The 14,423-nt window shown below is 35.5% G+C and overlaps 1 protein-coding gene across 4 annotated transcripts in view; it reads right to left on the bottom strand.

Moving 5' to 3' along the window:
- Positions 1–14,423, bottom strand: part of Nnt (nicotinamide nucleotide transhydrogenase) — a 95,158-nt gene that overhangs the window by 48,307 nt on the left and 32,428 nt on the right. For all 4 annotated transcript variants that reach the window (XM_046456252.2, XM_046456254.2, XM_046456251.2 and 1 more), the window contains 4 exons: positions 5,274–5,407; positions 4,699–4,890; positions 3,807–3,960; positions 1,031–1,192 (listed from right to left, as the gene is read on the bottom strand). In XM_046456252.2, the coding sequence (XP_046312208.1) occupies positions 1,031–1,192; positions 3,807–3,960; positions 4,699–4,890; positions 5,274–5,407 (642 nt within the window). The remainder of the gene's footprint in view (positions 1–1,030; positions 1,193–3,806; positions 3,961–4,698; positions 4,891–5,273; positions 5,408–14,423) is intronic.

The raw sequence follows: 14,423 nt of genomic DNA, 5'->3' as shown, positions 1-14,423 counted from the left end.
AAACAATTTTCCTAATGAGGACTATTGATAACACACCTCCACACCTTTCTCACTTAAAGTACTATCGTGGGCAAAATGTTAGCAAAACCTTTCCTCCTTTTGCATTAGAATCTGACCTTCCTTTAACTTTTTTGCTCTGACCCTGATTGATATAAATCAACAATGCCACTAGACAACATTGCTTATAGGGAAAAGTGTCTACAGGTAGATAGATACCTTATAAACAGACTGGAAAGGACTAACTGTGAACTATAAATACTTGATGGGGATGCCGCAGCTTTGGGCTTTCCCGAGTATAGTACCTCTTGAAACTTGACATCTCTGCAGAAATCCTAACAATGTTATAAGAAATGACCATGGATGGCTGGGAACATAGCTCAGTGATAGGGTGCTTGCCTGACACACGTGAAGCCCTGGGTTTGATCCCTAGCACCACCAGAGAAGAAAAAAGAAATGATCAAGGGACCTGTTGCCTGTCCCATGTGTGTATCATTTCCTCATGTTAGAGCCATCACTGGGGGCCAAAGAACAGTTCCTAGGCAGCCACATGGATGGCAGCTTGGATCAGAATAAAGAAATGCCTGCTGCTGTCTCAGCAAGCCAGTTCCTATCTCCTGTGCTTTACTGTGAACTGATACCATGTATTGATATCACTTATTGGAATCTCGATAGGCTGAATGTCAGTTTGACTTAAGAAGAGCACCCATAGGATGTGGCAACTGATTCTGTGAAACAGGAGTTTTCACATTTCATCAGTGAAACCTTTCCTTAAAGGAAATCATAACTGAAAGAAATACCAGTAGACCTGCATTGCTTGAAACAGAAGCAGCCCAAAGGGCTAATGCTGCATGACCTTTTACTTCACAACCCCCCCCCCACCTTTGAGGAAGCTGTGAGTCACCTTAATAACCACCTCTTATACCAAGGGAAACAATTTGAAAACACAGACTTTATAAACCTCATGGAAAGTACTCCTAAAGCTAAGAAGCCTTTGAAAACCTAAGATGAAGCAAACACATGAAGAACAAACCTGAGATTGCATTAGTCACAGACATCAGTGGTGAGTGGAGAGCAGGAGTCACTCCCCAGACGGTGTGGTACCCCACGATACCGGCCAAGCCAAAAGTGGTCACCATCTGAGAAAAGGCTAGATTGGGAGCCACAATGCCCAAACCCAGCATCCCAGTGAGACCTAGAGAAAGAAAGTAAAGAATGTGAGATGACTTCCCATTATCTCAGTAAGATTAAAAAAGAACACATACCTCCACACACAGTCAAACATATGAAGAGTCTGTGTCTCACATTCCACTCCCTTGCCAATAAAGAGCAAATTAGACATTTGGCATTTGAGAAGTAGGGGAAGGAGGAAGATATTAAGAACAAAACACAACTTTCTGACCACTCCATCTCTCAAATAATTTGTAAAGATCCACTAATATTTATGAGTCACCTTAATAATAATTTGCACATTTTCCTTTGCAAAGCTTTGTCCTCTTCCCTGTTTCAACTTTCTTGACAATGCCACATGTATTTATACAAACATTTTTATTCCAGAATTATAGGCCTACAGAGGAGCTACAAAGCATTTTCTACTTGGGCAAGATATAACCTTTATAAGACAGGACTTTTATGAGGCCAATTTTATGTCACTCTCAGAATTGGCTGAGGAAGAGAGGTTTTAAAAGAGTAGGAAGGATTTCATTCACTCCAGCACCTCCCCAAAACATATGGCTTCCACCCACCCGGGACAGAAGTTTTGCAATTGCTCCCGAATCTGGACTGGACTGCTGGCCAGGGCAGTCAGCTCTAGCCTCAACACCAAGTCAGCAAACAGGATTTTACAAAGAAAAGAAAAAAAAAATACAAATTAAATTAAGAATGTGCAGAATACAAACAGTCAGCTCTGAACATACATCTTTAATTAGCGCCTTCCTTAATAGCAAACATGTGGATAGCTGCTTTGCAGCAAGAGAAAGGGTTACCTAATGGTCAGTGAAAATAGAACTACAGTGCATTACCGGGGAGGAACCTCTCACTTCTTTGGTAGGAACTATTATTTTCTAAACGGTATAACTGGGACATCTACAAATTGACATTAATTTTACTTTAAGTCATTCAGTAAGAGTGAAGGTTTATGTTTTTCTACCCACATACAATATTTCCAAGGTTCTAGCACATGGCCTGTTAACCATCTGGAGGGAAAGTCAGATAAAATATTTGGCCTTCTAGTTAAAAATCAGAGAGCTGTTTAGGGTTGTAGTTAATCATAAGTTTTCCTAAGTCAGACTGCCAGGTTCAAATCCTCATTCTGCTGCTCTCCAACTGTGTGATCTAAAGCAAATTGCCTAAGTTGTCTGTGCTTTGGTGTCTTTATCCATAAAATTAGTAACCCTGTCTTCATCTGCAAAAGAATATAATATTATGCCTACCTTACTGAATTCTTACAAAGAATAAAATTAGCCTAAGGCATATGAAATATTCAGCACAATGTCTAGCACTCACTAAATAATAATTCTTATTCTAACCACATTAGTCAGAAAATACTGAATTATCATAATCCATAGTCGTTTGTTTGCGTCATCAAAGAGACATACAAAGATCAATTCTTTAATAATCTAGCAAAAAGCAATATACCTTGACTCAATAAATATAACTGAAACCTAGAAAAATAAAACTGCATGCACTTTCCCATCATTTTCTTAGGAATTTCAAAGATAAATAGAAATTTATAATCCTACTCAGAAAAAACTCCATGTATGATACAACAATCTAGTTTCTTTTTTTCTTTTTTTTTAAACAAGTGAGTGCAAGTAGGGACACTTGCCCTATCTACTCGCAATGTTCATCACCAGAAGCTTTCCACTCATTTTGCTGAATTGAGCTCTTTATTCAAGGAGTTACACACTTAGCTTTAGAACATCTGGACTCACATGGGAATTCAGATAATGCTGAGGCTACAAGAATTCTGTGTGCCTGGTGCTTGTTCTTCGTTCTTTAAAGTTTTCCTTTGTTTTTATTTTGGCTCTAAGTAGATCTAAATATTTTTAATTTGTTCTATGAAAGAGAAACCAATTTTAAGTCAAATACCCAGTATGTAACAATGCATAACCATAAATTTTTACTAGGTGAGTAATTTAGAATGTTAGTCAAATATCCAAAGGCTATATAATTGCCGTGTTTATTCTTTAAGGCAAATATTTGGTTCCCCAGTCTTACCCAGCTACTCAGATACTTACCCAACTACTCACAACTGATGTTTGCAAAGTACAAGATGTCCTTAACTACACTTACACATAACTTAACACCAACACAATCTGATATCTATCACGACCAATATAGTCAGTGTGGATAGAAATATCAATGACTATATTTAAAATGTTTTCTATAAAAGGAATCATGCTCACAGCCTGGATGTCATTTCTCATGGCTTCTCTTAAGTATTCAGCATACAGTTTGTGTCTCTGGAGTGGTTAATCAATCCCAAAGAAGTGAGACAAGTGGGGTGGGGTTGTGGCTCAGAGGTAGAGCGCTAGCCTAGCGTGTGTGAGGCACTGGGTTCGATCCTCAGCACCACATAAAAATAAAGGACTGTGTCCACCTACAACTAAAAACTAAATATTTAAAAAAGAAGAAGAAAAAGAAGTGAGACAAGTAACATGTTGATAAAAAGTCAAGTCTATCAGGCCCAGTTATGAATGGAATCCACAGAACAACAACACCATTGCATTTACCTAATTTGACAATTACAACATTACATATAAGATGAACACAATCAGGTCTCTTTGCTACACAGCCAGGATCCTCACCTGCTGTGTAGGCAGAAGCTGTGGCCATGGTCCTCCTGAACGGTGTAACAGTAGCTGCCTTTTCAGCTTCTAGCTCAGCCACTGTCTTCTGTTTTACTGGGGCACCTTGAGGAATATTTTTCGGTGTGGGAGCAGGGAAAATCACTTCACCATCCTAACAGAGATCAGAAAATAGTATTATTTTTAAAAGGTCAAACCAATATTTCAAAAACCACTTACAGAAATAGCTGTTTTTAAAAAAAGCTATTTTACATATAATTTTACATAAGTATATTATACATTCATAAAATTTATAACGTGTACACAAATATTTAATGTTTGTATTACACATACATAGATTTATAATTTGTATGTGTGTAGAACGTATATAGAAAATACAGATCAAACCCAAAAAAGCAGGCCTGTGGAGAGAACACTGCTTTATTTTATTCAATTTCCATTTGTTTCTGGTTTTCAAATGCAAAGAACATTTTCAGTGAGTTGTATATATTTGAGACTTTGAAATATTTTTCTTTAAATCATTCTCCACTTTTAAATAATTTTATTGGCATAAACCTGGTATGTCAGTATTTCACTAGAGTACATTAATATTTGAAAATGATTCTTGCCTGAACAAAAATTCTAAAATGAATTTACATTAAAAACACAGGAAGGGCCAGGAGCAGTGGTGCATATCTATAATCCCAGCAACTAGGGAGGCTAAGGCAAGAGAATTACCACATTCAATTGGCATTCAAGCCTGGCATCTTGAAAAGACTCTGACTCAAAATAAAATAATAATAAAGGCTGGGATGCAGCTCAGTGGTAGAGCCCCCTGGGTGCAATTGCTAGTACTGCAAAATTTAAAAAAAAAAAAAAAAAAAAACACAGGAAGGAAGACATCTCTACTTACCTTCATCACTACAGTTCCTCTAATGACATGACCCATTGTACCAAAGTCAAAATCATCTTTCACTTCAAAATAAAAATTATCTTTATCAGGGCTGATGGCCTTCAGGAGCTTGGTAATATTGTTGGAGTACAGAGTACTGGCCTGGGTGGCCATCCGGCTGGGAAGGTCTGTGTAGCCTATATGAGTGACTCCCTAAATGAAAACGCATACAGTCAAAGAGGTATATTACCTTATGCTCACATTCTTTCCAGGACAATTCCCACTCATACTCAATACTAAGTTTTAAAATTATATATCTTTTGCATATATATACATACTTTCTCTCAAACATAAGTATGAATTTCAAAAAGATCTTTAACTGCACCTGTTTTTAATTTTAAAAAGTTTCAGGTCTCAATTTTTTCAAATATTTAAAGGAATAAATATCCCCCTCAGAGGAAGCTGGGATGTAGCTCAGTGACAGAACACCTGCCATGAATTCTATTCCCAGTACTGCAAAAAAAAAAAAAAAAACCTCACAAATTAATAATAATAGTAGCATTCATTCACAGGCAGAAAATGCTTTTTTGCTATACCTTATGAATATAAAGTTCTCCTGGCTTAGTGGTTTCAAAGTTTCCGCCAGCTTCTGCAGCTAGATCCACAACAACTGAACCTTCCTTCATTGACTCAATCATTTCTTTACTAAATAAAACAGGAGCTTTTTTACCTAATAAAATTAAAGAAAACAATACAAATTATCACTCTGAAACGCTTTATATTCTAATTGTTAAGGAGTCTCTGGGCACTCAGGAATTTAACATCTGCAATTTTAACTCTTTCCAAGATATCACTAAAGACCATAGGTAACACAGTTGAGATAGATCTTTCTCTACAGGAAAAAATATTAATGTAGGCTGTAAAGCCAGTGTGCAGGATGGAGCCATTCAGCTGGTGAGTGAGGTTTGCCACCTGCTCAGCATGAGAATCTCAGCCCTGATTTTCCCAACTAGCTCATATACTCAGAGAGAAACAACTTGGTTTTTTTTTAAATGAATAATAATAAGCCATTACAGAAATCATGTTGTTCACTCAAGTTAAACAATTCATAAATGTCAAGAGTATAGTTGGTACTGCTTTACAAATTACAAAATAGACTATTTCCATATATCTTAACAAATATCACCAGATTACCCAACACATTGTATTAACCTACCTTAATTTAACAAGGATAACTTCTAGGAGAGAACAGAAAGTGCCATGTCAACTTTATAAACAGAAATCAATTAAAAATAAAATTTGTGTTACAATCATCTAATTTTCAATCCACTTGACTGGTATACATATGATTCAAAAAGAAAAATAACACTCCTTTGTAGCACATGTGATAAAAGACTGTGAAGATATGAGGGTTTATGTGGTAACTCCTGTTTGCTACAAACTTCATATTGTCAAGATCAAGTTCAAATCCTGAGGCTCTCCTTACTGAAATCCTTCCTTCCTCAGCTGAAGTGCTCTTCTATTATGCCCTCTCATTACTACCCATTGGACCTTTAGCCTCAACCATAATCAGCTGGCTGCCACATGATTTGTTGGATAATCTCTGGTTCTCTCTTCTGAGTATTCATGGATACAGTAAGCATCAAGAGACATTTTTCCCAAAAGACAATACCTTAAAGTCCTGGTAGTTTCATAACTTCTCAAAATTCCCTGAAAGTATTCCCCCTTCCCTCCCCACATAGTCTATCAAAGCATCCTTAAAAATATTTACCTAAATCGTACTCAACCATGAGAATTTGAGGATGCAAACCACACACACCTCCCATAATAAAGGTCATGTCCCTCAGCTCCCCAGTGAAAGATGGCAGTTGCATCCTCACAATGAGGTCAATCTGAAGTGCTCACCTGTACTCTCCAGATATTGCTGTCATCACCACTCTGACCCTCTCACCCAGAGCCACTTCTCTACTGCCCAACCTCCTGTTTGTTAGAGATTTTCCTTCCACCTTACTTGTGCCCTCCAGTCATTGTACCTAAAATGACCCATTAAATTCAGGTCTACCCCTTTGACTTGACTGAACAGACTTTGCAGCTACCAATGTACAAATTCTTGGCATCTAATTTCTCTTGCCCTAGAAATTCTGGATTCCTTCTTCTTTCTGAGACATCAATAGCCAAGGATCAGTCCCTAGACTGCAATGCTACCACTCTGCAAGACCTCACGTGGCCAAACCATTTAGCATCCTTCAAAAACACATAAAATGCACAATCTATTTGTCTTCTCACATTTTACTCACTCAACCTGAATAAAATGACTGTGCAGTAGCTGATATAGTCTTAAAAAATACATATACATATGTGCATCTTAGAGATAACAGGTGTTCTATCCATATTATTTCTCCAAAACTCGATCATTTTTAAAACAACAGCATACTCTTTCATGCTTAGTGATTATTTAGTGTACAGACTGGTAGAGATCACCAGAATAATTTAAAAATCTACTTCATTCAGAGAGGAATATTTAAAGATACAAAATTATTATAAGTAAAAAGCACATAACAAAGTAGTATACACTTATAAATGTGTATATTTCAGTGTTTCTCATATATATGTACACACACACACACATATATATACTATATAGATTGTGGTAAATTCTGTCAAAAAACATTTAACAATATTATGGTATATTTGAGTGGGGAGACCAAGTTATTTTCTTCTCTGCACTTTTTGTTATCTCTCAAATGTTCTAATTTTAAAATTAAGAAATCTTAATAAGGGCTACAGGGAATACAATGATAAATCTAACAGTGCAGCTGCCCGTAAGCACTCAGATATGAAGCAATTTTTTTTAATTCTGGAAGAAGTGCAGAAATAAAAATTAATAACAAATGGAGGAAAAAGAGAGCCAAAAGAGAAGCAGGGTAGTAAATAAAAGTTCCCAATGAGCAAATCCTCAAAAGAATAGGTCAAGAGAAAAACTGAGGAGACAATTTCAAAATACTATCTTACTCTAATAGCCTAATATGATAAAAGTCAATGTCTGATAAATGTGGCATCATATAATGTAAAGAACAAAAGAAATAATATGATTAGTTAGGTATTTGGAAGAAAAAAAAGACTCTACCCAAACATAATATCCTTTTACTAGGTAGATCAGAATTAACTGTAAGAGAACCAACCCAACAAAAGAAAGAAAAGTGGAGGAAGAGAACTGGTTAAATATCTCTCTAGTTTGTGAATACAGAAACTACTTTCTAAATTTGAAGCAATGAGGGAAATTACAAAGAAAAGCATCAATATATTTAAATTTGAAAAATGTACATATTATAATCCTCAAAAATCACAAATGACAAAAATTAATCTACTAAAAAGTTCACAGAAATTTAAATGAAAACAAAATGCTAAGATTCTAATAGATAAATGAACAATAAACATAAATGGTCAATTTTTTAATGGAAAAAAAGTTCTACTACAGTCAAAGAAATATGGGGAAAAAGAAAGAAACTGTTTTTTTGGCCTCTAAAACTAGCAAAGTCAAAAAGTCATGATATTTAATGTTGAGATAAAACAATTAACTAAAAAACTTACTGATGAAATTATGAACTACACAGTCTTTCAAAAAATCAGTTCATTAAGTGTATATCAACTGGCCAAAAACATTGATATCCAGTGATGCTACTTCTAATATCTGATTAATCCTTGGGAAAGTAAGTGAAAATGCAGACATAGAAGTTATACAGAAATAAATGTTATAAGAACTTTTTTTAATTGACAAAAACTGGAAATAAATTAAAAGCCCAACTTTGGGGGAGCAATTAAATAAAATATGGCACATCCCAATAAGAAAATTCTGCAAAACCATCAAAATATATTTACAAGGATTCTTAATGATATATCATATTGCAGTAAATGGAAAGCTTTCAATTCTAAATGAGGGAAAAAGACATAGTACACCTTGATCTTAACATTATAAAAACACACTGAAAAAAAATACAGAAAGGAAATGGTAAAATGTTAACAGTATTTCTCACTAAGTAGAGGGATCACTTATATTATTTCCTATTTTCTAGCTATTTCGTTATTTTCTATTTTCTATTTTGTACTTCATTGCCTCTCTAACAAAAGCCACATATTGTTTTAATAAAAAATTATTTCCACAAAATCACAACCATGTTCTCCTTTAATTAGAGAAGGTGGTTTAAGATTCAGTACTAGGGAGAATTAGAATAACTTTGAAAAAGCATCAGACCAAACCTCTTTACTTACTAACTGAAAAGGCTTCATGCAAAGTTACCTGTCCTCCCAACTGCAGCAACATCCTAAATGTATAGTTAGGATAGTCTTTCAAAGAGCACACCAAAACACTTTTAAAAGAGGCTGAGGATGTAGTTCAGTGGTAGAGCACTTGCCTAGCACATACTAGGCAATGAGTTTAATCCCCAGCACCACCAAAATATAGATATTTATAAAGGAAGACAGAGACACAACTAAAGATGGAGAACAGGAAGTGTGTACAGATTGTTGACAATGTATAACATAGGGGGAAAATACAACCAATGTTTTCTGCAAAATCTTCCCAATATACAATCTGATGAGGTCCTAGAAATAAGGATAAAAGATTAAATGAGCATCTTGGGTATTTTAAGACATAACTGCAGAAGAGTTAATCAAAGAACACAGATGAAAGATATTTTCTTTTATGAAGGCACAATTAGGATTTCCCATTTTGAAGCTCATTGCTGTTAAATTTATCATTTATCTGCAAAAGATACAATATACAAAAAGGCCAAGATTATTACATTTCCTAAAATTACCCCTCTTTTAAAAATCACTTTGATATAAAAATAATTAAGAAAGAGAAAATTTTTAAATATTTCCTGGCACAATACAAACTGGGTGAAAGATGTGACATGATGTCCAACATTATGAAATATTGCTTGCTCCTTTCTGGTTCATGGACATGAAGTTCTCCTGGTAAAGTTACTCAGTTCCTTCCCATTTGGGAGTTATTTCCATACTTTTTGCCAAGACAATGGCAGGACATCAAGCACTCACAGTCATCATTCAAGTAGTCATTCATTCATTGACTCAATTTGTAATTAATTAGTGACTCCCATTTGTAGACTAAAGGAAACTTTTACTTATAACACTGAGGTCTTTTTTTTTTTTTTCGGTCACGGATTTAGTGTTTAGACGACCCTAGCTGAAAAAAGGCTGCATTAGAAGGTTACATAACATTACTAGAAAAGCTGGGTATGTAAAGCAATCATCTGAAATTTTTAATTATAGACTTTTCCAATTGGCCAGCCATTATTTGTGGTGAGCAGGAATACTGAAGAGTACTAGAAGACCTCTTGGAACCTCAGTGTACACCATGAATTGACTGTAGACTCCCTATAAAGGCTTCACACAGGTATACTGTTTCTTGATAAATGCACAAATAAATTCATTATTAAGTGCTATTGAATTTAGAGTATATTTTCATAATCATATTTATCAATAAATTTATATTAAGATATAATTTTAAAAGCTTAAAATTGTGAACTGCTAGAAAAATGACTAATTTCTAAAAACAGCTTTAACAACTTATTGTTATGTAGCAAAATAATATATCATTAACTTCTCTATAACACTAAGTTCAAAAAGAGTGATGTACCTTAAACTAAATGACAAAGGCCAAAGAGTTGCTGGAAAAAATATTTGTAATATACCTCCCTGAATAAATCAGGTCTAACATGATCATCTGAAATCAATAAATTCTCAGATTCTATCTTATTGGGAAAAGAATCAAGCCATGGCAGACAACTTCAATCACACCAAAAAGAAAAAAAATATTAAGAAGAAACCACTAAAAAATATTAAGAACAAAAAGACAGCAAGATGAAATGGTTTACCACAAAATTTTATAATGACTCCAAAGAGCATTTAGCATTATTTACTGGAATTATTCAATGGCGTGTAATCATGGGGAAATTCTTCACTTCCTGGCCTGTGAAGCATCAAATTAGACAGAGGCTCAAAAAAAACTTTCTGCTTTAACACGAACACAATATACCTACTTCATATTAGAAAATAGATTAACAAGACAATTACAGAATGTATTCATCCAAACCAAAACAGATCTCTCAGGAACAAGTACTAGAAAGACAAGGATAGTTCTTGATGTAGTGTAGCACTACTACATATTGAGCAAATATAAAATTGAGAAGGTGAAGAAAAACAACCTGAGCTTCACTGTTTACATATTTTAGAGTTTCATTATAACAACACTGTTTCGCACTGAGCATGTTAGTACCTACCCGCACCCATTTACTCCTTTTGTCCCCACTCTGATTCCATTTCCTCTACACCGTCCATGAGCTTCAGGAAAGGTGGCCTCAGAAACCACTTCAGCAGCAGCCTGGCTGGCCTAAGGTAACCACATCACCTTACTGGTGACTGGCTCAGAGATCCAGGTGTAAGCTGAATACCTCATAGCCCTGTATACTTGGATTGGAGCAGAAATGGGTACATAACTCAATTAAGGCTAATAAGAACAAGGGAAAGTTTGCTAAGGGCTTCTAAATAGATTTCTGGCCTTAAGCCATAAGAAGTGGCTTGTCTCATTCCCTGGATATTGTATGGAACAAACTGGAGTCCTGAGGACAAGGTCAACTCAAAGAGTAGGACAAAGCTGAAAAAACACAAAGGAGCACAACCCGAGTCCTCCTGACCACAAAACACTGATCCACAGGCACAACTGGACTTTTTCCTGTTAACATGAACAAAGATATCTGCTTCCTTGAGGCAGATTATGTTGGAATTTTGTTTCTGGCAGCCAAAGACATTGTAACTGATATGAGCCAAAGGTTCATTTGGAATTTCAAGATCTTGGATGAAATTTAAAATATTCGGTCTTAAGCTTAAAAAAAAAACTGTCACACATGAAGACAAAAGTTTTTTATACATACATATGTACATGTAAGAAAAAAAGATGATTAATTATGTAATAAATGGATATAGCAAGAAATTGCTGAACATCTGATCCACAGATCCATATTTAACAAATCTCTGATTTAGCCAGCTCCATGGTGGAGCCAAGTACAGATGTGACACCTCCATCACTGTGAAGAGACTATGGATAGATGTGCTCATGAACATGAGGAGATTCCTACCCATGCCTAAATACCTAAGCAAAGTGCTATACATGCAAGCTCTACCCCTAGAACTAGAGGACAACTTTTTCTGCACAATCAATTATTTGTATATGGAAGCAAAGAGAATGTTTGGCTAGCAAATAGTTGACTTTTATAAATTAGATTCTTGGAGATGTTTCTAAATGTAATACTGTACTCACAAAATATGCCTCCATCAATAGCATCTTTTAACGGATTGGGAAAAGCTCTAAATATCTATCTAAAGAAGAAACCTATAAACAAGCTTTTTATCTCATGATTAAGAAACATATTTATAACAATTTTTCAAGCATTATCTTAAAAACCAATCTCACACAACTACAAAATTCCATATATATAAAAACCAAATAAATCAAGATTTCACCATGACTTCATAAGATATAAGAATTCCCCAAACAGGAAAATAATCTGCCAAACTTAAAAAGCATCTTGAATAAGGAACTATGATATTCTCATAGAAACTATAAGATTCTTATTTTCCTTCCATGCATTTAATGTATGAATGTACATTAGCTATCAACATCCCTTCAAAATTAAGGCAATGAATATGTGGTACATATTCTGATTTTATTATTTTGTTAATATAAAATAATTAAAAGGTTTTTTAAAAAATAGAAATAACTTTTTTTTTCTTCTCATATCTTTCAACTTAGGTCACAATGAAGTTAATTGACAAAGGTACCTTAAAAAATTATTATCTTCAAGACAGGTACAGTGAAGCAAAATTGTAATCCCAACAATTTGGAAGGCAGATCCAGGAGGATCACAAGTTCAAGGCCAACATGAGCAATTAAGTGTGACCCCCACCTGAAAATAAAATTTTAAAAAGGATGAGGATGTAGTTCAGTGGTACAGCATCCCTGTGCTCAATCCCTAATACAAAAAAAGATTTTTAAAAAAAGATTATCTTCAGAAAATTCATATAAAAAGCAGTTAAGTCATGTCTCTCCCCAAGGAAACCCATGCCAAACTGCCACCTAATGCAAGCTGGTATGTAACTTCAGGAGTGGATCCATAATCCTAAAGAGACCATCCTCAAGATGTCAATAAGCATCTTAGCCCTGAGTGCCATGGACAAGACAAGGCACCATGAACAAAGAAGGTATTGCATGAACCTTCCTTGTGCCCTATACTGGGCTTTTCCTTCATTTATTCTTCAAAACACCTCTACAAGTAGAAATTTTTATCCTCATTTCAGAGATGAGGATTCTGATATTCAGAGAGACAAATCAACAGTTAAGTAATGAAATCAGAATTTAAAACTACTTGATTTGGGGCTAAAACTATGTTTTTTCCTCTGATTTTCCAAGAATGGATTAAACATAAACAGATAAAATAACAAAGTGGGGAAAAGAAAATAGACTGTTAACTATGCACAGAAATCAAAGTTTGTTTGGGGCTGAATTGCAAACCCCCACCCCAAGATTCACATGTTGAGGCCTAACCCCCCAGTACCTCAGAATATGGCTGTATTTGGAGACAGGGCCTTTAAGAATGTGATTAAGTTAAACTGAGGCAAGTAAGGTCCACCCTAATCCAACCTGACTGGTATCCTCAAAAAAGAGAAAATTATGGGCTGGGGATGTGGCTCAAGCGGTAGCGCACTCAACTGGCATGCGCGGGGCGCTGGGTTCTATCCTCAGCACCAAATAAAAAATAAAGAAGTTGTGTCCACCGAAAACTAAAAAATAAATATTAAAAAATTCTCTCTCTCTCTCTCTCTCTCTCTCTCTCTCTCTCTCTCTCGGATACAGAAAGAGACACCATGGATGCACACACACACAGGAAAGACCAGGTGAGAACACAGCAACTCACCATGGAAAAAAGCCCCAGAAGACACCAAAGATGGTAAGAAAATAAATTTCTGTTGTTTAAGCTGTCCACCTGTGGTATTTTGCAATGGTAGCCTTAAAAAAGTAAGATGATGTTTGCTTATACCTGGGCTCATAATCAGGCAATATTTCTTAGCTTTCTGTACAGTTAGCTTTGTCTAGATGATCAAGTCTTAGCAAAAGAAGTATGTGCAGAAGTGATGTGTGCCATTTGCAGCTGTCCCACACACACTCCTCAAATTAGACAGTGCCCAGAGTGACCTTCAGAGCCTCATCATGAAGACAGAAACATTGCCACACCCTGACTCTCCAGGTGATGATGGGAAGGAGAGATGCCCACCAATATATGAACCTACCTATTAATGTTAATGAGCAAGAAGTAAATTTCTATAATATCTGAACTATTACATACTTTTGGGCTAATCTATGACAGTTGATAGAGCTAAACCAACCTAAATAATATTGAAGCACAAGAAAGTGCAGTGAAAATGGAAGAAAAGAGATTCAGGATAATAATACATGGTGGGAAGTTCCAGTGAGTTAGCAATAACTATCAGTGCTGTTTCACCATTGAGGCAGCCTCAACCTCCCAATCCTTCTCAACTCAGGCACTGCCAGGGAGGAGAGCATAAGGCTTCTTGATATTGCAACATACTTCAGGAGAAATAACAGACCAAACTAAAACAATACTCTGTGCCATAAATTTTCCTAACAGAACATTCGTTAAATTTGGCCC

This window comes from Marmota monax, unplaced genomic scaffold, assembly GCF_021218885.2.
Source record: "Marmota monax isolate L192 unplaced genomic scaffold, Marmota_monax_Labrador192_F-V1.1 WCK01_AAM20220418_F8-fsc00037, whole genome shotgun sequence".
NCBI lineage: Eukaryota > Metazoa > Chordata > Mammalia > Rodentia > Sciuridae > Marmota > Marmota monax.
Note: the sequence above shows the minus strand (reverse complement) of the source record. Positions and strands in the feature narration are given on the sequence as shown.